Here is a 24333-nt window from a genome sequence, read left to right as displayed (position 1 = left end):
GTGGGCCCAGGCATGACTTTCCCAGGGTCTGCACATGGAGGAGGGAGGACATCGATTTGGGAGACCAGCAGGTCCCAGAAGGACAGGTTCTCTGGGAGCAGGTCGACCCTGACACTGAGCTGAAGCAGAGGAATTCTGATCTAAGCAGCATGAGAAGACAAAGGTGAGCCCCACTCCCATCCCCACCTCTGCCGCAAGGAACGTACAGATAAAAGGAGGAATTCCAAGCACTTTGTGGGCACATTCTTCTTTTATCTGTACCTGCAATTTCATCAGTCTGGGGGGAGGGGTATCCACTATTCAAACTCCTGCCACAAGTGAGGATCATTTGATCTCAGATTTGTCATCTGAGAGAGATGCCGCAGCAGCTACAATTTTAATGACTTGCTCATCATTACAAAGCTAACATGAGTCAGGGGCAGGATCTGACCGCTTTCATAACCTGACTCAATGATGGTAAACTGTCAGAGAATTACCCAACTGTCACTGAAATTGAATTGTTCATTTCAATACACCTTTATTAAACACCTACCTTATCACAGGGTCATTGAATATTAAGAACAGGGAAAGCAGAGGCCATGAGACCAACTCTCTCAATGTACAGATGAGGAAACTGAGGCACAGAGGGGCTGTTAGAGCACTGGAAATGAGGACCTGGCTTCAAGGGCTCACACACTTACAAGGTGTGTGAGCCTGGACAAGCACCTTAACCTCTCCGATCCTCAGTGTCCTCTTCTATAAAATGAGGGGTTGGTGGCACCCAATGTCGCTTGGAACTCTAGAAAGATGATCTGAAGATCTTATGTCCAGCTTAGTTCATCCCTTTCATCTTCTGACACTCTAGTACCATGCGGACTCTGTCCTCCAGCATCACCCTGCCTTCCCTCTGGCTCATGCCATCCCTCCTCTTCCATCTTTATTTGCTCAGGCCCCACCCACGAGCCGCTTCCTCCAGATCCCCGTGGCGCTCCCTTCTAGACCAAATTTCCTCAAACTTCCCACGTCTCTTTCCATGAAACTTTCTTTTGCTGCATCCCCTCACCCCTAGTCTGAGTTATTTGTTGACACGTCTTAACCTGAATAAAGGAGGCAAGATAATACCAATTCTTGGAGTGAACTATGTTGTACGTATATGTGCATACACAGACATAGGCATTTATTGATCTTCATAATTCACAATTAAATATATGCATTAATTCATTTCCTATTTCTATTATATCTTCCACATATGCCAGCAGAGACCTCCATTCAAATGTAGGCTGCATGAGACTAGGGATTGCTTTCTTTGTCCTTGCATTGCCAATCACCTACAGATCAGCCTTCAGCACAAGGCCTCCCACAACAGAGGAATGCAAAGTTCGATGTAATCCCACAATCATTTATACAGGACCTACTATTTTCAAGGTGCTACGCTGGGTGTTCAAAGCAATTCAAGGAGTTGGACTAGACACCTCTGAAATTCTGGGCTTTTGTTTTCGGTCTGCCAAGTCTATCAGGTCAGACCGTCCTAGCCCAGGCACCACGAGCATCTTGCAGAGCCACCATTAGAGTGACGTGGCCTTCTACAAACCTCACCCTCTCCAGCCAGGCAGAGGAGTGCCGGGAGATAACAAGAGGCTGGTTGACCGCCACACTTAACAACTCCCAGCCAAGTGGAGCTACTCCAAGTCAGAAATTACATTTCAGGCCCTTGACCTTTCAGAGAAGCTAGTCAGCCCCAAGGAGAGCACCCAGGTGCTTAAGGGTAGGAATGTGGCAGCTAGCCATTCCAAGGCAGGCAAGAGCGTCAAATAACAAAGTACCAAAGTAGTGGAAACCGAATCCTTTCTGTACAAGTCAACTCCTACAAAAAACACAGCTAACACAATTTGATGGGAATTAGTACCAAGCCCTTCCCTTTTCCCCTTTCCTGCACTTACCCCAACAAAAACTGCTAGCTATATAAGATGCCTGTCTAGGGACAGGGACTAAATCTGAAATTTCACTGCTACCTAATGCTAGCACCTCCCCTGGGATTATCTCTCTTTTATTCGTGTGTAGGCAGCTTCCAAGCTGTCGCCACCATTAAATGATGAGCTCTTTAAAGACAGTTCATTCTCTTTCATTTTAGCCTTAGCACTGAATGCAGTGCCCAGCAGATAGCTCAATACCTGCCTCTTGACTTGAAAGGACTCCCAGATGAGGACACTCCCTCTAACCAATGAAGGTCTGCATCCTCTCTGCAAAGTATAGTCTTAGAAAGCTTCCAAGAGCACTGAGAAGCTAAATGATTCACCCATGGTCACCCTAGCTCTGAGGATAACTTTCCAAGCATTAAGGCATTCCACCTTTCATGACGCTTCATCAATACAGGCTGATCTCCCTGAGTTGCTTTTATCACTGGGAAGCTAACAGTACTCTCAAAATCCAGGTCTATGTTGGGGGAGGCCCCTTGGAGGAGATGCAGTTTACTTTTTCTATTCTTAACTCTCATCTCTATATTAATTGGAAGCTTCTCAGGTTCCAAAGATACCACTCTGGCTTTCTTCAAGGACTGAAATCCTCAGGGATAATGGGGAGGTAGAATATTCTCCTTATTCAGCCTCTGTATCCTTTCGTTGTAAAAATAGGAATGTCCCTAGGATACTAATTTTAAAGTAAATTTCCCATTGTATGAAAATAGTTACACTCCCTTGGACATTAATTTCAAAGTTGGCTTTTGACAAAGTTCGACTTTCCTGCTTGATTTGGTCTAAAAATCATGCCTCCTTAAAAACATTCCCATCAACCTGAAGGTTGCTCCAGAAGGCTTATTGTTCAGGAACTCGCTTCTAATGAGCTCAAAAAAGGGAAACATTCAGGTGGGGCTTGGCGGTTATTAGAAATAGGACAGTGTCTGATCTAAAAAACCCCCACAAAACCACTGTGAATTTGGGCTTGTAAAGACCATTTTTGTCCCATTCCATAACTAGGCCATAGAAATCATGGGAATGGGTGCTTTGGGCTCATTAGGAATTCCATGCAAAAGTGGCTTCTGCCCATAAGAAGAGAGAGCTTAACTTTCAAGGTTTGATGCACCCCAGGCCAGAATCTCTTCAGTAGGAAGTCACCCCCATATTTCACTGGTCCACCGAGCAAGGCAGCCAATGAGGAAGCGGGCATCCACCTAGTCCAAACCAAACTTGAACAGTATCCTCTCTACAGTACACTTGCCATATGGGTATCCTTTCATCAGCATCAATCCTCAATCCTAGCCAGTAAGCAGGTGTGGTGGACAAAACACTGGAATCAGGAAACACTGAATTGCAATCTTGTCCCAGATACCTACTAGGTGTATGACCAGATGAAAGTCACACAACCACTGTCTGCCTCATTGTCCTCATTTCTAAAAGGGGGCTAATATTGGCCCCCTAACTCCTAGGGTTGTTGAGAGGGTCAAACCTGTGAAGTCTTTTTCAAAGATTTACGTCCTTCTTAGGACAGAAGCTACTTTGGCCTTCAAAGATGGAATCAAGCAATGAATTATGTTTGAAATGAAATAGAAATAAATTTCCATCTCTCTCTCCTGAGCTGTCTGGAAGGAATGGCATCTGGTCTGATTAGGTATAATTATCTGGAGTCATCCATGTGCCCCATCTTCTGCTGAAGACTAATTGTTTTGGCCCGGATCGCAAGAGGAGAGGGTATGTCAAGGCAAAAACTGTCTCTGTCATTTTAACTTACAGAGATCACAGGGCGCAGAAAATTACACAGGGCATGTGACCAAAAAAAAAAAAAAAGATGTAGCCCGATATGAAGTATGAAGAGGAAACAAGGCACTACAATACTGCTCGTGTGCTAAGAAACATGTTGGAGCAGGCATGCCAATTCACAACAGAAATTCAGAGTGAGTGGGCATTTTTCCATATGAGATTATGGCTTTTAATCAATGTTTGCGTGCATATATGACTGCCTGTGGTGATGGCAGTGGCAGGAGCGAGGTGGACACAACAGAAACCATCATTTACACATATATGTCAAAAATAGATATATACTTTTTTTAGTCTGGACCTATGGATTTCAGCAGGGACAACTCCTGGTGCGAAATTGCCCTCTACCAATCCAAAAGGACAACTAGCGTGCAAATGATCATCTTAAAAAAGATACCTTTTGTGTTTTTATATCAATTTCCCATTCCTTTCCTGATTGGCCATCTGAGAACCTGAGGAAGTCACCTGATACACAGAGAGGTGAAGTGAGTCATCCAGAGCCACACAGCCTATAGGGCTCCAAGGTGGGACTTCAACCTGAGGTCTTTACTCTAAGGCAAGTCCTTTATTCACTATGAAGAATCACCTGTCCATACCTATAGGTCTACTTGTTTGTGTCTATCTGGGCACATACAGTACAACAAGGATAAATACATGCATACACAGATACTGATATAAAGATATAGGTATAGATACAGACACCAGTGAAGGTATAGGTATAGGCGTTGGTGTAGACGTGGTATCAGTACCTTATTTGTAATGGACATCTTGGAGAGTGGACTGAGATGCTAAGTTGTTAATTTATCTGCTCAAGCTCACCCAGCCACTGTATGTAAGGGGCAGGATTTGAATCTCAAAGTACTGTCTCAGAGGCCAGGTTCTTTCTAAAATACACCATGCTGCCCATCCATTCTATGTACAAATCTACTATCTCTCTATCTCTCTCTATCATATCCAACTTATCTATCAATCATGTCAATTTATCTATCCATCCATCCATCATCTATGTATCATATCATCTTATCTATCCATGTTATATCCTCCACATCATATCATATCATTTATCATAACATCCATCAATCCATCCATCAACCTATCAATCATATAAATTTATCTATCCATCCATCAATCCATATCATCTATCATATCCATCCATGTGTCAATCTATCTTATTATCTATCCATCCATTAACCCCACCAATTTATCTATCCATCCATCCATCCATCCATCAACTAGGTATCACATCATCTTATCTACCCATATATCACCTATATAATATTATGTCATCTATCATATCATCTATCACATCCATCCATCCATCAACTATGTATCATATCATCTTATCTATCCATATATTATATCATCTATATCATATCCTGTCATCTATCATATCATCTCTCTATCTGTTTTGTGAAACCAACACACACAGAAATGAAACTTTTATTTTAAAAAACAAATAACTTGTTTACCTTGGGAGTCAGATTCATTGGATTTGGGGCTACTCCTTGCTCGCCTCTCGGCCTTCTTGATGCCGGGGCCCCCGCCCCCGCCTCCCCCACCACCGCTGCTCCCGGCATTGTGACCTTTGCCGTAGCCATTGTAGACAGCTGTGCAGTTGTTCAGGTGGCTTTTGTAGAGAGAGGAAGGGGGGCTGTTGAGACGATTCTGGCGGTCGGTCTGGCGATCCTTCAGTTTTTTGTGCTGGGGCTTGCTGTATTGGTCTTCTCTTGTGATGTAGCTGGACATTCCGTATAGTGGTATGATTTCTGCAACAAAGGATGAAAAGTTCCCTGAAATGACCAGGGGAGCCTCCCCCAGAGGCCAGGGCTTTTTCCCTCCTCAAATTACCTCCCTGTACTTATTTCAACTCAAGTCCGGCATTTATCAAGCACCCACTGGGTTCGAGGCCCAAGGTTTATCTGTCTGCATACTGCCTCACTGGAGAAGAATTCTAAGTCCCTTGAGGGCAGCAGCCGTTTTCCATTTGAATCTCTAAATGTTGGATGCCTAGCTCTGTGGTTAGCAAGGAACAGATACAGAAGAGAACCCACACTTATTATCAAGTGTTTCCTATGCGCCACACACTGTACCAAATACTTAGCTAATATTGTTAAATAAATATCTCATCTGATCATCACAACAACCATGGGAGGGAGGGACTATTATTCTCAATTTATAGTTAAGAAAACTGAGGTACGCAGTGTTTTAAGTGACCTGCCCAGGGTCACACAGCTTTGTATGTGTCTGAGGCCAAATGTGAACTCAGGTCTTCCTGACTTCAGGTCCACTGCTCTATCCACTGTGCAGTCTGGCTGACTCACACACAGCAGATGCCTAAGAAATGTTTGCTGAAATAAGGTGAGTTGAAAATAGCCAAGGATATCAGCACTGGCCCACTCACCTTGCTCTCCATATAGTGTAGGGGGAAGATGGGGCTGGGGGAAAAACCCGGGTGGCATATCTCCAGGTCCTGTGACGGGTGGATAGAAAGCCGTGTGTGAGTTATGGATAAAGTGAGGATGATGGGTGAGGTACGGAGGTAAGTGGTGGGTCGGAGAGATGGCTGAGGGGTAGCTTGGGGGGTAACACTCAGGAGACTGGGGCGTGACCACCACTCGGCGGACTCCCGTGTTGTCTTCAATCACCTACAGAGGAAGGAAAAAGGAATAATAGGTCAGCAAACACTTTGAAGACGCACATTGCCTAAAATCATTCCTTATCTTTTCTTTCCACATAAAAAATTTAAGTGTATACTCCCTACAAACTCGACTATTAAAATAGTAATAAAAACAGCTAACGTTTAAATAGCACTTTGAGGTTTGTAAAGCATCTTGAAGGATTACCTCACTTGATTCTGGTAAGCTTTGTGAGACAGGTGTAATCCACATCCCCATTCTACTGATGAAGAGATAGTCCAGGGTCTCTCTCTCCTCACTCCCTCCCTCCATCTCTATCTCTCCCTCTCTTGTTCCCTCCTTCCTACCCTACCTCCCTCTTCTTTCTGTTCATCTCTCTCTGTCTCTGTCTCTGTCTCTCTTTATCTCTGTCTCTGTCTCCGTCTCTCTCTCTCTCTCTCCCCCTCCCCCCCTCTCGCCTTCCCAGTTAGTAAAAGTTTGAGGCAGAATGAAAACATAGGCTTCCTGACTCTGATTACATTACCCTATCATGTCATTTCTAAAAGATGCACTAATAACCAGAAGATGTACTCGTGAGCTGCTTTACAGTGAATAACAGGAGGGCAGGAAATCCGGGCAGAGAATGATGATTCCACCATTAGAGTCTTCTCACCACCCACTGATTTCTTTTTGAGCCACTGTAATCTGGTGCACACCTACCGGTGTGCTACGAAAGGTCAGCAATAAAGGCCTCAGGACCAGATGCAAATGCCATTTATCAAGTCAACAAGCATTTGTCATGTCTCGCTGGCCTGACTGTCCCATCCTTGAAACTAACTCCCTTGTTTCTTGGCTTATGTGACACGTTGCAGCTTTATGGCCCTCACATCTCTCACTCTGGGCCACTTCTTTCTCCTCCAGCGTCCATGGTTTCTGGGCTTGGTCCTCCTTCCACGTGTCCATCTTCTCTCCTAGATGGTCCCATCCATTCTTGCAGCTTCACCTCTTAGACCTAGCCAGGCATTTTCCAAATCCTCACCTCCAATCTCGATTCCAAGCTTTACTCTACGTTTCATATTCATTTGGGTGTCCTGCCATTTGGTTGAACCTCTGACTCAGTAGATCCTACTGAAAACAACGTCCTTTCCTTGACATGGGGTTGAGCGACAGAGCTCTTTTTCATGACTAATTTATAATGTTGGACATGCCTCCTCGCCATCCTTGACATGAGGCCATTTTAGGTTGAACGTATTGAAATGACAAGCTGTACACATCTCAGAAGGATGACTAGAGGGTGAATCTATTGTCTTTGCTCACCTACGTGTAGTTTGTGTTCCTCAAGTAGAATGCAAAGTCCCTGAGGGCTACGCTACCTAATTTTTATTTTTGCATCTTCAACACCAAGTATAAGACCTTTGCTCATCACAATAAATTCTTGCATAATTCAATGAAGGAATGCCCAAATTAGGTTTTAGAATTTATAATAAATAACTTCAGTCTGTGGAGAATTAGAGCTGGAGGCAGTGCTTAGGGCACATCATCTAGTCCAACCTACCCTCTTTATAGATGAGAAAACTGAGGCCCAGAGTAGTTTACGAGACAAAGCTGAGGTCCGATAGTTGGTAAGCAGCACAGCTGTAAATTCAATCCTAGGTTACCTGCCTCCACATCCCATGTTCTGTCCAGGGTACCATGCTGTCTCCCTTAAGAAGCCTCTATTGAACTAATTACTTAAAAGATTTTTGGAAGACACGGAGAAGAGGCAAGGATTCATCCGAGCTCTCCCCAAATTCCCCTTCAGACAACTTTAAATAAAACCTCAAAAGAAATTCCGGAGCAGCAGAATACACAAAGGATGGGGTAAAACAATTTTCCAGCCCAAGACAACTTAGAAGGTCAGCAAGAAATGTCTGTCACATGAGGGAGAGAGTGGAGCACCGCCCAGCACAGCCCAGACTCCAGCAAACCAGCAGCAGGCCTTGGGGTAACTGCATCAGCAGAGGTCCTGGCGGCTCCTGGAGCTCTTAGCCCACACAGACACTGGCTGGGAAAACTGGTCAGGAGGAAATTACAGGAAACTCTTTGCTAGCAGTGGGTGCAGTATCTGCTATACTGCCTATACTGGGACCCAGGGCACAGCCTCAGGATGAGGAGGGACACTAGCATACCAGAGACTGCAGCCACAGTGGAGCAGAGACCTTGGTCATAGTTCAGGGTAGGAAAGAGTGCTTGTATAGCTGGCTGCAGTGGGAGAGATCCAGCCTTTGCAGAGCACCTCAGGCACGACACTCCAGGTACTCGAATGACGTCGAGGCCCATCTCACTACAGGCACGAGAATCTAGTCAGTGTTAGGTGCAGAGTAGGAGAAGGTGTCCTTGCGCTTTCCCATGACGAAAATATTAGGAACAGTGTCTGAAGGGAGTCGTTAAGCCCCCTATCTGGTCTAGATCTATGATTTTGTGATCTTATAAAATATCCTGATGCCCATTCATTCTTTGAAACAATATTTATTAAATTTCTGCTCTATATAGAAAAAAAAAGAAAGAAAGCAGTGCTTGTGGTCACTCACAAAGCAGAGCACAGGCCGAGAGAACAGTGACCACACCTCTCCTCAGATCACACTAGCTTGGAAGAATTGAAAACTTACAGACCCTTGGAACCAGCTCTGAAAATAGCCACCCCAAAAAATGAAAAACAAAAACAATCCCCTCCAAAAGCCTGAAGATTTGGGATAAGTGCCCCCTCCACCACCAGGGGAAGAGGCCAACTTTAATGTAAAGTTAAAAGTCAAGAAACAGATTGGGAAAATAAGCAAACAACCGAAAAGCATCTGACAATAGAAAGTTACTATGGTTACCGGGAAAAGCAAAACACAAACTCAGAAGACGACAACAAAGTAAAACCTGCTACATGCAAAGCCTCAAAGAAAAATGTGAATTGGCCTCAGGCTTGAAAAAGAATTCCTGGAAGAGCTCAAAAAGAATTATATAAATCAAATAAGAGAAATAGAGGGAAAATTAGAAAAAGAAAAGAGAGTGATTCTAGAAAATCATGAAAAAAAAGTCAACATCTTGGTAAAGAAGGCACCAAAAATACCGAAGAAAATGATACCTTAAAAAACAAAACAAACAAACAAACAAAAACCAGAATAAGCCCCAAAGTAAAAGAGGCACACAATCCACTATAAAAGAAGAACTCCTTAAAAAGCAGAATTAGCCACATGGATAAAGACGTACAAAAATTCACTGAAATTGAGGGGATGCCCATCAATTGGGGAATCGCTGAACAAGTTGTGGTATGTGATTGTGATGGAATCTATTGTGCTATAAGAAATTACAAGCAGGATGCTCTCAGAAAAACCTGGAAAGACTTGCATTAACTGATACAAAGTGAAACAAGCAAAACCAGGAGAACACTGCACACAGTAACAACAATATTATATGACGATCAGCTGTGAATGACTTCGCTGTTCTCAGCAATACATGATCTAGGACAATTCTGAAAGACTCATGATGAAAAATACCATCCACATTGAAAGAAAAAAACGATGGAATCTGAATGCAATCAAAGGATCCTTTTTTTCTAACTCTTTTTTTGGTCTGAGTGTTATTTCACAACACGACTAATATGGAACTATGCTTTACATGACTATACATATGTAACTTGTTATCAAATTGTTTGCATTCTAAAGAAGGGGGTAGAGAGGGAGAGAATTTGGAACTCAAAATTATAAAAAAAAAAGAACGTCAGAAATTGTTTTTACATGCAATTGGGGAAAAATTAAATATTAAATAAACTGAATGAACAAATCCGTGTGTGTGTGTGTGTGTGTGTGTGTGTGTGTGTGTGTGTGTGTATTTGGCCACAATTGTTTATCAAAGAGGAATAGAGAAAGCCCTACCTCTTCAAATAAGGCTTTCTCTTTTTTACTCCTGTAAAGTCTTCTTTCCAGTCCTCCTGATTGAACAATTCCACTCCAGCCCTAGATATATCTCCCCAGAAAAGACATAAGATCGAGCGACAAGCAGGGAGCCTCCCTTGGTTTGAACTTAAGAGAAATATTATCTGGGCACGATTTTGTAATGAAATGCCAACTCTACTTATCTTTTGCCTAGATTTGGGCTCTAAAGTGACAGGCACTTGTAATGTTAATACTTTCATCAGCAAAGGGAAAAAAAATCTTTTCATCTTAAAATTTTAATTAAGCAAAGGCTTAAAAGACGTCTTAGAATCGCGTAGACAAGAAAGATTTCTAATTTTAGGATAAAAATAGAACTTTTCATTCGCCTGGGCACTGGAACATATGTTTACTGGTATTTTTAGGCTGTCTCTTTCTAGAACCCAGGGCAGAACTTAGGCACTGAGAAGGGGAAAGAACAGCACAACCTTTAATGACTCTGAAGAGTCACATATATTGAGTCAAGGGAGCAGGTAGGAGGAAGACACAGACTCCCTTTATTTAAGTGTTGGTACAGCTGTTGCATAATCCATGGCAGAGACAGATTAGGAGGCTCATCAAAGACATGGGGACCAGCTTGTGGCACTTTGGGAACATCAAAAAGGGTTGATAATGTCACAGGAAATAAATTAATACTAGGAGAAAGGGTTGTGCCAATGAGGAGGCACATGTCCTGTAGGCTGGGAGGATAGAGCATCACAGATTTAGAGCAGGAAAGGAGTCTCTATTTTACAGATGAGGAAACTGAGGCCCAGAGGGAGGAAAAAAATGACTTGCTGAGGAGTCTCTATTTTACAGATGAGGAAACTGAGGCCCAGAGGGAGGAAAAAAATGACTTGCTGAGGGTCCTACTGGCTATAATGGAGCCAGAAGGAATGATGGGGGGGGGAGTTGAAAACACACTGGTTTCTGCCGTCTGAGGATCTAGTTCAAATCCTGCTTCTAATAATTACGATTTGTCACTTATAAGCTTCTGAAGCTCTGTGCAAACTGAGGAATTGAGATCAATCAAGTGAGAAATAAACCAATCTCTCAGGGCCTCTTTGCCCTGCATATGAGGGAGGCATTGGACCAAAGTAATCCCTTGCATATCTGTATCCATTGTTTGGTTTTGTAACCCTAGTGCCTAGGACAGTGCTTGGCACCGAGGACGTCCTGGCTACTCGATGACTGAGGTATGATTCTATGCTTAGGGCTTTGCAGTTGGAAAGCGTCTGTGTGAAAGGGACCAGACTTTGCGAGCTGTGTCTGAATCACTGAATCAGCTTCTATATGGCCCTGCCTTTCAACAGCCATGGCCAAACATTCTTGAGATTGTTCTTCTACCATAATCTTACTGCTGGAAAGAACCACAGACCTGGCCCAAGGTTCTTAATTTGCAGGTGAAAAAACCGAGGCTCAAAGCTCCGTGCTGGCGTAACTTGGTCCCAGTTTGAAACTTTGCAACTCACTCAAGGAATTTGTTGTACTTAATTTAATGCTAAAAGTTTTATGGCAGCTTTTGATAGAAAGTGTTAAAGTTCTGACTTGACTTTTATGAGAACACCCACTAACAGTGCAAGTGGTTATAAGTTAAATGTCTCTACATGGGTCCCTTTTAAAAAAATGGGGGGGTTTCATTGATAATTTTTCTCTTTACACTGTCTAGGTTTTATCTGCTGAAAGTAATTCCTTATAAAAAGGAATTTAAAAAGAAAAAGAAAAGAAAAATGATGACAAAAAAATAGCAAAATCGATCAATGCACTGGGGGAAAAAAATTGGCATCATGTGTAACATTTCCTGCATATGAATGCGCTTCCTCCACACCTCTACAAAGGAGACTAGGGATGTGGTTTCACTACCCCTTCACTGGGGCGCAATCTGGTCTTTCTAACTGTGTAAGATTCCATTTAGGTCACTCTGTGGTTGCACTCCTTTCAATGTCCACTGTTGCAGTAAGTGTGCATTGTTCTTCTGCCTCTGCTACCTTTGCTTTGCATCAGTTCAGAGCAGCCTTCAAGGCTTCTCTACACTCATCATTTCTGAACGCACAGTATTATTCCATTACTATCATAAGGGTTCTTTAACGACTAAAATGCTTTTACACATAATTTTTCATTAACTATTTCAGAAAGGAGGACAGGGAGGCAGTGATGTCAACAGATGCCAAAAGGTCACCTCCCAAGCGGCAGCTAGTTGGTATGATGGAAGACCTGAGTTCAAATTATGCCTCAGCCAAGTCACTTGATCTCTCTCACCTTTCACCCTTTATATTGTAAACTTGTTGAGGGCAGGGACAATCTTTTTTTTTTTAATTGTATTTCCACTGCTTAGCACAGTGCCTGGTACTCAATAAATACTGATTGGGTTGGATTGGACCTCAACTTTATTCATCTGTGAAATGGGGAGAATAACAGCACCCACGTCATACGGAGGATCAAATGAGATCACGTGGGTAAAGTGTTACATAAATGTCACTATTATAATTATTATTATTAAGAGTAGTTGCAAGGCACCATGGCTTGGCCATGACCATCAGGAGAGGTGACTTCAGTATGAAGGCTCTCAACCCTAGGATACAGCCTCCTGCAATGAAACACTCTCCAGAGCAAGTGACCCTAGAGCTGTGGGACAGATATGACCACTGATTGGTACCTGACCAAGGGTGCCGAGTTGGGTCTGGAGGCTGCAGTGACTAGGGCATGAGGGCAGGAAGGACAGGGAATCCCAGGATCAGCTGGGGGACTGTCAAATATATCACCTGTAAAATGCCACTGGCAAATGGGACAAGTGCTTTCACTGTCAATGACCACCTTTTCCCTGTATTAGCTGATAATCAGCTGAGATTTAGATTATGGTACCACATAGCCCAGAGGGAGAAAGAATGGTGGGTTAACAGGTTGGAAACTCTAGTCTTGGAAGGGTTGACTCTTTGTCATTTTATGGATGAGGAAGCTAAAACCCAAAAGGGTGATATTTTATAACCAAGATCTCAGTGGTAGCAAGAAGAGGAGCCAGGACTCAAAGCCTTGATAATCATCACTTAAATATATCTATTTACAATCTTAAATTTTCAACCTAAAGCCAGGGCAAATAAAATCTCTAAGACAAACACTTCTGGTCAAACATTTTTCCCATCCAATACTGACATCAATGGGCTTTCATTCAAAACTCTGTATTAATCAATCAATGAGTTTTTATTAAATGTCTTTAATGTGCCGGACTGTGTCAGGCACTGTGAAGACAAATAATTAATTTCAGAAAAATGGTTCAAGGAGTGGTTTCTGTGTTGCCTAGGGGAGTGGAGGGAGACAAAGAAGGAAATCAGTGACCATTTTCAAGAATATTAGGGGATACAAGATGAGGGATGGAGGGCAGCTGTCTGAGCTTTCCTGAAGTTAGGACATAAGGAAATGGGCTTATTTCAGAGGGGTGGGGGATTTAGGCCAGACATCAGAATTTCCTGCCTGAAGCAGACTGGAGACACTGGAATGTGCTCTGTTCCACTGAAGATTACGAAGAGGATGGCCCAAAGACAGTGGTTTGGACAGATGAGTTGTCCAGACTCTTCTCAGCCCTACATTTATATGGCGGGGTAACTCAAGTGAGCTTACTCATGTTTTAAAGACAATGATGATCCACCTGGAAAAGACACCCTCCAACAACTTTTATGCTATCACTTCCCAAATTCGGTCAACACCTTGAGAGCAAATGACATTAACAAAGTATATCTAGGATTGGCCCTGCAAACCTCACTCCCAGGCTGCCATCATGAACCACATCCCCAGAGCCTCTTTCTAGCATGGGTTCTCTATGAGTCTCTGCCAAAGTGGGAAACCCAATGAAGCCTACAGCCATCTCCTACCATAATCACCTAAATGACCTTTTTTGGACACATGAGGAAAAGAAAGTCAACCTGGAGAATAAAGAGAACACAGGATGAGGTCGAGTTCTCATCACTCCTCTTTTGTTTCTTGCCCAATTCAATGAGTGCTCTGGACTTAGTATTCTTGCTGTCTTCTGACTGCTTTTAGAGAAGGAAAGAGCTAAGACTTGGAGTTGGTGAGCAACTAAGCAACAGTTAGGAAGTAAAACATGGTAAGACACAATCAGAGTAGCTCAGAAAGCAGCCGTCCACCCCTCATGTCATAACCTCTAAAACGCCTGAATATCACTAATTTCCTCCTTTGCTTTCTTGCTCCCCTTCACCTTCTAGGCAATGTAGAAACTTCATGTACATATGACAAAGGCAAGCCAGTAAAACCAAATTAAACAGTGGGGCACTTAGTAGGCACAGGGGACAGAGCACCAGGCCTGGAGTCAGGAAGACTTGAGTTCAAAATCTGACCGTAGACATTTACTAGCTGGGTGGCTCTGGGCAAATCACTTAACCCTGTTTACCTCAGTTTCCTCATCTGTAAAATGGGTTGAAGAGAAAATGGCAAACCACTCCGATGTCTTTGCCATAAAAAACCCCAAACTGGGTCAACAAAATGTCAGACACAAGTGAACAACAATAAAAAACAGTGGGCAATGTGGAGCAGTGGAAATGGTGCTGGGTTTTGAGTCAGAGAACCCAGGTTTGATTCCTGCGACTGTTGCTAAATGTCTGTGTGACCTTGAACAAATCTCTGTGCCCTTGGGCTTCAATTTCCTCATCCGTAAAAAGCACGGGGCAAAACTCAATGCCCTCTAAGGACCCTTTTAGCTCTGAATCTATGATTTTACTGACTATGGCAATCATTTCAGGGAGTAGGGCGTGGGGCAGGGTGCTGGCGGGATCCAAGAATACCCAGCCACCAAAGGTGTTACTGGGAGAGGCAAGTTATCAATCAATCACTCAACAAACATTTATAATGAAATGGACATTCATAGTTTCCTATACAGTCCTTATTTTGTGCTCTCCAGTGTATAAGAAAATGCTTATTTTTAGTGTCTGAGCTCAGAATTTTAAAAACAGCAATTTCAAAAATAAAGAAAAAGATGGCACTTTGCTAAAGGGTGAAGTTTGGGACCATTAAACAGAACTCTGCAAATTTCCCCAAGAGGCAGTCCAGACACGCCTGCTTCTTCTTAGGTGAAATTCTTGACGTGGCCCATTGTCCTTTAGCTGTTTAAGGGTTGAGTTCCATGGCCCATTTATCTAACATCAGATTTTAATTTAATTGGAAGTGGAGCTTTTGGCTTTAGAAGGAAATGCTCTAAATGAAATATGCTCCCCCCCAAACACACACACACACACACACACACACACACACACACACACACACGTAGAGAAAATAATCTTACTACTGGTCATTAGCTAATGATTCACTACTGGTCATTTGCTGACAACAGGAATTAAAGTAAGACAATTTCTCATATTGGTGGCCTATTTATTTTTCTCTCTCTTTTTTCAGCTTGGAATATTTTCCTGACTCCCTGTAGAGAAAGCTTCTCTTGACTTTCAATGGAGCCTGAGTCTCTGCTGAACCCACGGGGCACAGGGCCAGCCCCCTGTCAACTTTCTCTCAACTCTTCATCGTCAGGATGCCAAAAATGGTGCAGCAGATAGAGCAGCCAGATCTGGGAGGTCAGGAAGATCTGAATTCAAACCTGATCTTAGATACTTCCTAGCTGTGAAACCCTGGGCTAGTGATTTAACCTGCGTGCCTCAGTTTCCTCAATTATAAAAAGGGGAATAATAAAAGACCCTATCTGGGAGGGCTGTTTTGAGGATCAAAAGAGATAATATTTGTAAAGCATGTATTAGCATAGTGCCTAGTACACAGCAGGCATTTAATAAATGCTTACTCCCTTCCCAAAGGTAGAATGGAGTACTACTGTTTTAATTCCAGGTTGGAGTTATAAAAAGCCAGTCTTGGAGGCTAACACTCAGGGCTCAGTAGGCATGGGGGAGCAAAATGGAGAGACGCTGAAAAAAAGTCCTCATAGTGTAACATGCACAATATTTTTTCCCGGAGGCATTTGTCTTTTGCCTAAATATGAGACAACGTTGACACTCTAGGGTTGGGTCAAATCCACATTTAAATGCATTTTCTTTGGTTCACCAACCAACTCTCTATGTCCTTGCCCCTCTCTGCCCAAAAGAAATTCAATGGGATGCATGTCCTTAAGAAATAAGATCTTCATAAGAGAAACAAATGCTATTTGGCAAGAGAGAGTGGACCCACTGGCACAGCTTAATTTGTCCTCCATAAACTCTCTAGCCAGTCTTCACCATCAAGTCATCTGCCAGCAAGAACAGTTTCCCACATGGCAGAAAGTTGACTTGGAAGGTTTTCCAAGGTTTCTTTTCTCATTTGAGGCTCAATGTACAGTTTTTCTTCTAACTGCAGAAAAACCCATTGCCAAAGACCATGCTAGAACGGAAAAATGTAATTCTGAGCATCTGCTTAAGGACATCTCAAATATAAATCATTCGTTGGAATGGGGAAAAGTTTTCCACAGACCTTCAGGAAACTCATGATAGAGATCAGCCTTAGTTCATGGGAAATGGGAGGAACACTTCGCCTCCTACGTGACAATGACAGTAGGTGTGCTTTGGGAGGAGGATGCTGGGAAGGTAATGGCCATCACCTCTGCTTCTGCATACGCTGGATTAAAAGTGTAAAGGGTTTCACAGATTGGTCCGTTCCTTCCCAACTCTCTCTAACAATGACATCCTCAGCAATCTTTCGTGTGTTCCATATGGTCAAATTGTCCCCTGCCTATAGAAGGCATCGATCAAAAAATGTTTGTTTTTGTCGGTGATCCGGAAAGTTTTTTTTTCCTTCTGTCTCTAGCACTTAATACAGAACACCCTGTTCCTAGTAAGTACTTAGGAGAAACGGCCCCTTCCCCATCCCCCACCCCCATTCATTCCAGCTGGCTGCATAGAATTACATAAGATCACAGACGGAAGGGACTTCAAAGGTCATCTAGGTCAAACCTCTCATGTTAGAGATGAGGAAAGTACAACTCACAATTTAAGTGACTTACTCATGGCAACACAGGTGATAAGTAGCAGAGTAAAGATCCATTACTCATTCCACTACCCCACAAAAGCTTCCATGAGCTAACAAAGTAATATGGAAACCAGGCGCCATGATGGATGGAGCTTGGACTTGGGAGTCAGGAAGACCTAAGTTCAAATTTTCCTTCAGATACTTACCAGCTATGTGATCCCAGGTAATTCACTCTTTCTGTTTCCCAATTTTTAAAATGGAGAAAATAATAATAACTATCGCACAGGGTTACTGTGAGGACCAAATGAGATCACATATGTAAAGAGCTTTGCAAACCTCAAAGTGCTATATACTTTATATTAATAATAATTTTTTCATTACTGATATTATTTAACAACATTATTGGTATCAATATTGTATTACTATAAGTACATATAATGTATTAGATATATATAATTAGTGTATTGATGGTATTATTTAATGTAATTAATATTGATATTGTATTAATATAATTATTGTGATATTAATTATTAATAAAGCTGATATTATTACATCCAGAAGAACAGTTGTTACTACCAGGAGTAATGACATTCAGATGAGACTGAAAAGACTCATGTACATTCTACTGTCCATTCCAACTGTACACATGTGAAGCCTGTCTTTTAACTCCTGATTGAAGCCACTAGGTAAAGAACCAGACACTACCTATAATAACTCTCTAATTAGTTCACAGTTGGACTGAAGTTTTTCTCTGTGTAAAGGAAATTCTATTCTTGTCTTCTTAAATGCAGGCCATATCATGGGTGGTCAGGAATTGTCTTATGGCCACCTAAGAAAGGAAAGGCAATGAGGCTGGTGGAAGGCCTTGAGGCTGTGCCATAGAGGGATCAGTGGAGGGAAGTGGGGATGTTTAGACTGGAGAAAAGGAGACCATGAAGAGACATAATAACTGTTTGAAGGCCCACATGTGGAAAAGGGATCAGACTTGTTTTGCTTGGCCCCAGAGGCCATGACTAGGAACAAAGGGTAGACGTTTCAGACAGGAAGATTTAGGTTTAGGGAAAGCAAAGACTTTCCAAAAATTAGAGCTACCCAAAAGGGCCGTCTGAAGTAGAGCTGGTACCCCCATAGTAGAGGAACAGGGAGACAGGGACGGAAGGAAGGAGGGAAGGAAGAGAGGTAGGAAGGAAGGCAGGAAGGAACGGAGGAAGGGAGGGAGGAGAGAGAAAAAGGGAGAGAGGAAGGGAAGGGAAGGAAGGAAGGAAGGAAGGAAGGAAGGAAGGAAGGAAGGAAGGAAGGAAGGAAGGGAGGGAGGGAGGGAGGGAGAAAGAGAGAGAGGAAGGGAAGGAGGGAGGAAGGAATCTCTGTGCAATGGGGAAAGCCTACAACATTTCAAATTTGGTTCCTTCTTCTCAATACCTCCTTAGAGGGTCTATCTGTTGACCTATACGGTTTTCCTTTGTTTTCTTCTAAGTGCCTTCCATGTTTTGATAGAGGAATAAGATGCCCTGGTCTTATTCCCGGAGAATGGGTCGTTTAGATAACATAACTCAACTGATTTTAAGGAATTCCTTCTAGTCACTTTCTCTCTTTTCCAAGATGGTACCCAAAACACTCCCATTTTACTCATTTGTGTAAAGTAGCTAATTTCCCTCATCTCTATCTACAAATGTCCACTGAAAAAGTAGTTTCATGTTCATGACACATTTCATTCTTCATCCATTGGGTTTTCTCATGGCAAGTTTTCAGGTGACTGCCAACACTTGGATTTGCAAAAGAAAGTGTTAAGACCTAAATGGTTTCTAAGGTTTCTTCCAACTCTAGAATTCTATCCTACCATCTATGGTTCTGAATTCTTGTTCTGCCTGTGAGGGAGGAAAAACCCCAGAAATAACAGAAGCACATGATGCTTCTCTTCATTTCTTGGAAAGCCTAATTGATTGATTCTTTTCAGCAAAGTCTCAAGAACAGGAGATATTCCTGATGTAACAGTTCATCACTTTATGTACTGCCTTCTGAATACAGCTATTATTATATTCTTGGCTAGCATAATTTGTGTTTTTTTGTATGTAGGTAGAGATAATTGTGGGATTCTGAGGTAGCTTGTTATAGTGGTAAGAACAATGGTCTTGGAGTCTGAAAGACCCTTGGTTCAAGTGCCTTCTGACAGACTAGCTGCATGAATGGCCTGCAGCTTGGGAGGTCCCTTAGCCTACCAGGGTCAGAGGGCTAAAATTCCTCAGGATAAAAAGTTACTGAAGAGGTGCTAAGTGTCAATGGTAGAGGGAGTACCTTCCACTAAAGAAATCGTGTGTGTGTGTGTGTGTGTGTGTGTGTGTGTGTGTGTGTGTGTGTGTACACATGTGTACATGGGGGAGGGGTCTTTTTGAGTGTGCATGTGAGTCAAAAACCATTTGCTAAGCATATACTATGTGTCACACACTCTGATAAGCACCGAGGAGACAAAAAACAAAACCAAAAAACCAGGCAAAAACAGCCCCTGTCCTCAAAGAACTCATCTCCTAAAGGAGAAGACAACGTGCAAATAACTTCTTCTTGTTGATTCATTTCAGTGGTGTCCGACTCTTCGTGACCCACTGAGATTTTCTTGGCAAAGATACTAGAGTGGTTTGCCTTTTTTTCCCCAGCTCATTTTACAGATGAGTACACACAAAATACTGAGTACATGAGAGGTCATCTCAGAGGAGAAGGCACTGGCGTCTAGGGGGAAGGACGGGTCTAGGAAAAGGCCTCTTGGAGAAGTTGGAATGTGTGTGAGAGAAAGACAGACTGAGACAGACAGATATAGAAAGAGACATGAAGACAGAGAAGAAATATCTTATGTTGCTCAAGACCCAAACAGTGTCTAATTTAATAATAACAGTTGATATTAATATCAAGCCTAAAGGTTTACTAAATGTTCTCTTTCCTCGTAAAGCCAATAATGACTAGTAATATCACAACCCCATTCTGCTGAGGAGAAAACGAAGCTCTACAGGGCTATGTAGTCATTTAAGTGACTACAGCTGTTCACATATTGTCTTCTCCTGTTAGACTGGAATCTTCTTGAGAGATTGAGATTGTCTTTTGCCTCTTTTTGTATCTTCAGCACTGTACACAGCGCCCAGCACATAGTAGGTGCTTATGTTTACTGACCTACTAAAAGCTAGGAATCAAGGAATCAGGACTTAAACCCAGATTCAAGACCTGGATCAAAGCACGTTTTAAAAGAAGGCAACATGTGCCATGGAGGTCTAACTGATAAGCTATTTTCAGTTAACTGATTATAATCAATGTGATCTATCACGAAGTAAATGTTACTATGTGAAGGACCTGGAAAACAATGGTGCCTAACTCATATGGAAACGAGGGCCTTTGAACCATACCTGTGATCCCAGCAGGCCACATACAGAATTAGAAAACCACTTATTAATATTATCTGTATGTTATCGTATTTTATTCATTTTATTAAATATTTCCCAATTACATATTAATTTGTAGTTCAGGCCAGACTCAGGAGTGTTGTGGGCTGCATGCAGGCTAGAAGGCTGGTATAAAGCATTTAAAACTGCTGCTTTGACCTTCCTCTTCTCATTTCTAAACTGTATACTCTGGTTTTCAACCTTATCATTCAACTAAAACGGCTCTCTCCAAAGCTAACAATGGTTTAATTGTCATGTCTAATGTCTTCTTCTCAATCCTCCTCCTGGCTGACCCTGTTTGTACCAATGATATTGTCCATCACAATCTTCTCCTCTGTCTTCTGGGTTAGTCTTCCACCTGTCTGACCATTCCTGTCTCCTCTGATGACTCTTCATCCCAATCATCCCAAGAATGACACAGGTGTCTGTCCCGTCCATCTTAGGCCACCTTCGGTTATGCCTCAGATTTCTTAATAGGGTGTTCCTTAACTTGTTCCTTCTTAGTATGCCAACATCTGTATTTCAAGATGATTGATCTCCTTGGTAATCCTTTGCATTTTATTGATGCATTGTAAAAGGTTTCACCAGACTAGGAAGGAAGGAAGGAAGGAAGGAAGGAAAGAGAGAGAGAGAGAGAGAGAGAGAGAGAGAGAGAGAGAGAGAGAGAGAGAACTAAGGGAGGGAGGGAAGGAGAGAGGGAAGGAAGGAAGGGAAGGAGGGAGGGAAGGAGGGAAGGAAGGAAGGAAGGAAGGAAGGAAGGAAGGAAGGAAGGAAGGAAGGAAGGAAGGAAGGGAGGGAGGAAGGAAGGAAGGGAGGGAGGGAGGGAGGGAAAAAAGAAAAGAACACCTGCTTTATACTATCTCATCAGCTACCATGGAGTCAATTAACTGTCCTGTATGGATGAGTCCCCATTTTACATACTCAGACCTAACACCTCTTTCCTGAGCTCCAGCCCTTCCACACTAACTGCCTTTTGAGCATCTCAAACTCAACATATTCCCCAGCAGTCAGGAGCACCCACATCTTCCCAGTCACCCAGGCTTGCACACTTCGGCAACTCTCTTTTCCAATCTCTCACCCCACACCTAAGATCCGTTGAATAGTCTTGTCATTCATCTTCTTACGCATTCCCATCTCTCTTTTGATGCAGTCACCACTCTAGTCGAGCACCAGCTTTCTGATTGGCCTCCCTGCCTCCAGTCTCTACCCACTCTGATCCACCCTCCACTGAGCTGCCGAGTGATTTTCCTCATCACTCAGAATTACCCAAGTGACTGACCCCCCATAAAACAGCTAGTAAGGGTCAGAGGGGGGATCCAAATGTAGGCTTTCCTGACTCCAGCTCCACTCCTCAATCTGCTAGGCCATGCTGTCTTCTCTACCATTTAGCATCCTTGTTGGAAATGCCACTTTGGTCCTTTCCATGTTCCTTGTTCACAACAACTTAAATAAACAATTCTTTTTTGTCCTTTTTCATGTTCCTTGTTCACAACAACTGAAATAAACAATTTACTTATCCGCCAAAGCAGGCAGACGTGCCAATAATTGGGCTGCGCAAAAAAGGAGAAAATGAGAGATAAGTCTTAGAGCAGCTCACATCAGAGGAGGGAAGATTTCTGTGACTGTAGTTGGCCTAACACAGGGAAGAAATAAACATGTTTAAATTTTAGAGAATTAGAAATCTCCTTTGATTGCTGCCCAAAAATTCAGTAACTCTCCAACACAGATTATTTTGTTCTTAACAACACAGCAAATAGAAAACAGGGCTGATTTTTAGAACTCTTTCGAACTAGAAGATTGTTGCTCCATAGTCTACTTTAACAGTCCCCAGGTATAACGTCCTTAAGGATGTGACTTCCTCTGTACTTTCTACAAAGAGATTTCACCCCTTGTTCTCACTCTCTCTTCTCTGACCACTCATCTCAAAATTTAGAAAGGATTTTGAAATTCTAAGAAACACCAAAAACTATCTGTTTTTCTCTCTCAGTGAATTTTCTTCAGTGTTGACTGTGTTTTTGTTTTTTCCCACACCTCTAAATTGCCAAGCCACACTCTCAATATCAAAGAAAATACTTCATAGCTTATTTTAGGGCTCTAATAGGAAAGATACCTAGTGACCCCTCCGGGATCACACATAAAATCCTGGACTCAGAGGCCTTCTGGTGAAGCCTCTAATTCCACGGATGATGCACTGAGGCTCAAGGTCATTATAGAACTTTCTCAAGGTCACAGATGCGGTGTGAAGATTCCAATCCTATCTCCAAACAACAGAAAAATCATTGCTTTTCACCAACAGGCCTGCAACCTTTCTTAATCTCCCTTCCCAAAAGAGAGCTCTAAATTAGACTAACCAGTGCTATTGAAAACCCTGCATTGTACAGCAGTGACTGACAGAGTCAGGTGTCCCCAGAGCTCTTGAGCAAATAACCTGAGTCATTCATAGGAGGCGCACAGAACAGGAACCCCAAAATGGGCTGAGCAGCCACGATGGAGCTTTAGTGGTTATGTGTCAACCTGGTGGGTGTGAGATCCTCTTAAAGATTCAATACTGCTGCCATGGCAACAAGTGGATCATTGGGCCCTTCCCAATGGTGCATGGTGGTACAGAGGAAAGAGGCAGAGGAGATGTGGGTTCAAAGCCAGGCTCTGCCACAGACTACCTACCTAACCTTAAACAAGTGAGTTAAAACTGTGGGCCTCGGTTTCCTCCTCAAAAGGAGGGTTGAATTCTGCTTAACACTAACGCTAATACACTCACCTCTTAATGAGTCTTTCCTTCCTGGATTATCTCTTATATATCTTATCTATACCTGGTTGGTATGCAGTAGCTTATAAGTGACCACTTCTATTAGATTTTAATCTCCTTGCCTGCAGGGACTGGTTTTTTCTCTGTTTTTGGTTTTGCCTTTCTTTGTATAGTCAGCATTTAGCATAGAGCTTAGCACAAGGTTGCAACTGGTAGATGCTTCCTCTCTGACTAGTGGGGAACTCCATCTCTCTAGCCTCAGATATTCTGCAGAAAATCTTCCTAATCTACTCCCAAAACTTGGGTCTACACTCAAAATCAAACTTATGTAGGAAAAGTGAGGGTGTGTGTGTGTGTGCGCGTGCGCACACACACACACACACACACACACACACACATACCTGCCCATATTCATGCATAAGTGGGAAGGGGGTGAGAAGCAGGCGGGGGACTGACAGAAGAGAGATGTGTTTTTGCATATTTGCAGAATCACTGGGCAAAGATTTTGCCATACTATACCAAAGAGATGGGAAATCCAGAGAACAAAGAAACCTGTTTAAATGACCAGTTAGCTGTGGTACTGAGACTCTGGTTGAATTTTAATGCTTTGAGAAGAGAAAACATTGAAATAAAGGGGTGCCCAAGGAGGACTGTGTTTGGCTGGCATTTCAGACTCGGGGTTCCTGACTTCTCTGCAATGTTTGACAATACTAACAATCTTTTCTCCTAGAGACCCTCTCCTGAACTTGGATTTCCTCTTAGCTCTTTGACCATTGGTCAATCTCTTTTACTGTATCCTTACCTCTATCACACACACTAACTGTGGGTACCTCCCACCCCCAAGTCCTGTCTTTTCTCTCTTTTCTTATCTGAATCTCATCACTTCTTATGAGGTCGATGATCCCCATTGAAGGTGATTCCCAGATCTACTGATCC

At 42.7% G+C, this 24333-nt stretch overlaps 1 protein-coding gene across 2 annotated transcripts in view; it reads right to left on the bottom strand.

Annotated features, from left to right (window-relative positions):
• Positions 1-24333, bottom strand: part of FNDC3B (fibronectin type III domain containing 3B) — a 392602-nt gene that overhangs the window by 143609 nt on the left and 224660 nt on the right. For both annotated transcript variants that reach the window (XM_078147676.1, XM_020980457.2), the window contains 2 exons: positions 6130-6373; positions 5198-5494 (listed from right to left, as the gene is read on the bottom strand). In XM_078147676.1, the coding sequence (XP_078003802.1) occupies positions 5198-5494; positions 6130-6373 (541 nt within the window). The remainder of the gene's footprint in view (positions 1-5197; positions 5495-6129; positions 6374-24333) is intronic.

The sequence above is a fragment of the Phascolarctos cinereus genome, unplaced genomic scaffold (assembly GCF_003287225.1).
Source record: "Phascolarctos cinereus isolate Bilbo 61053 unplaced genomic scaffold, phaCin_HiC Scaffold_7;HRSCAF=346, whole genome shotgun sequence".
NCBI classification, from domain to species: Eukaryota; Metazoa; Chordata; class Mammalia; order Diprotodontia; family Phascolarctidae; genus Phascolarctos; species Phascolarctos cinereus.
The sequence above is the reverse complement of the archived record's forward strand: the minus strand, read 5'-3'. Positions and strand labels throughout refer to the sequence as shown.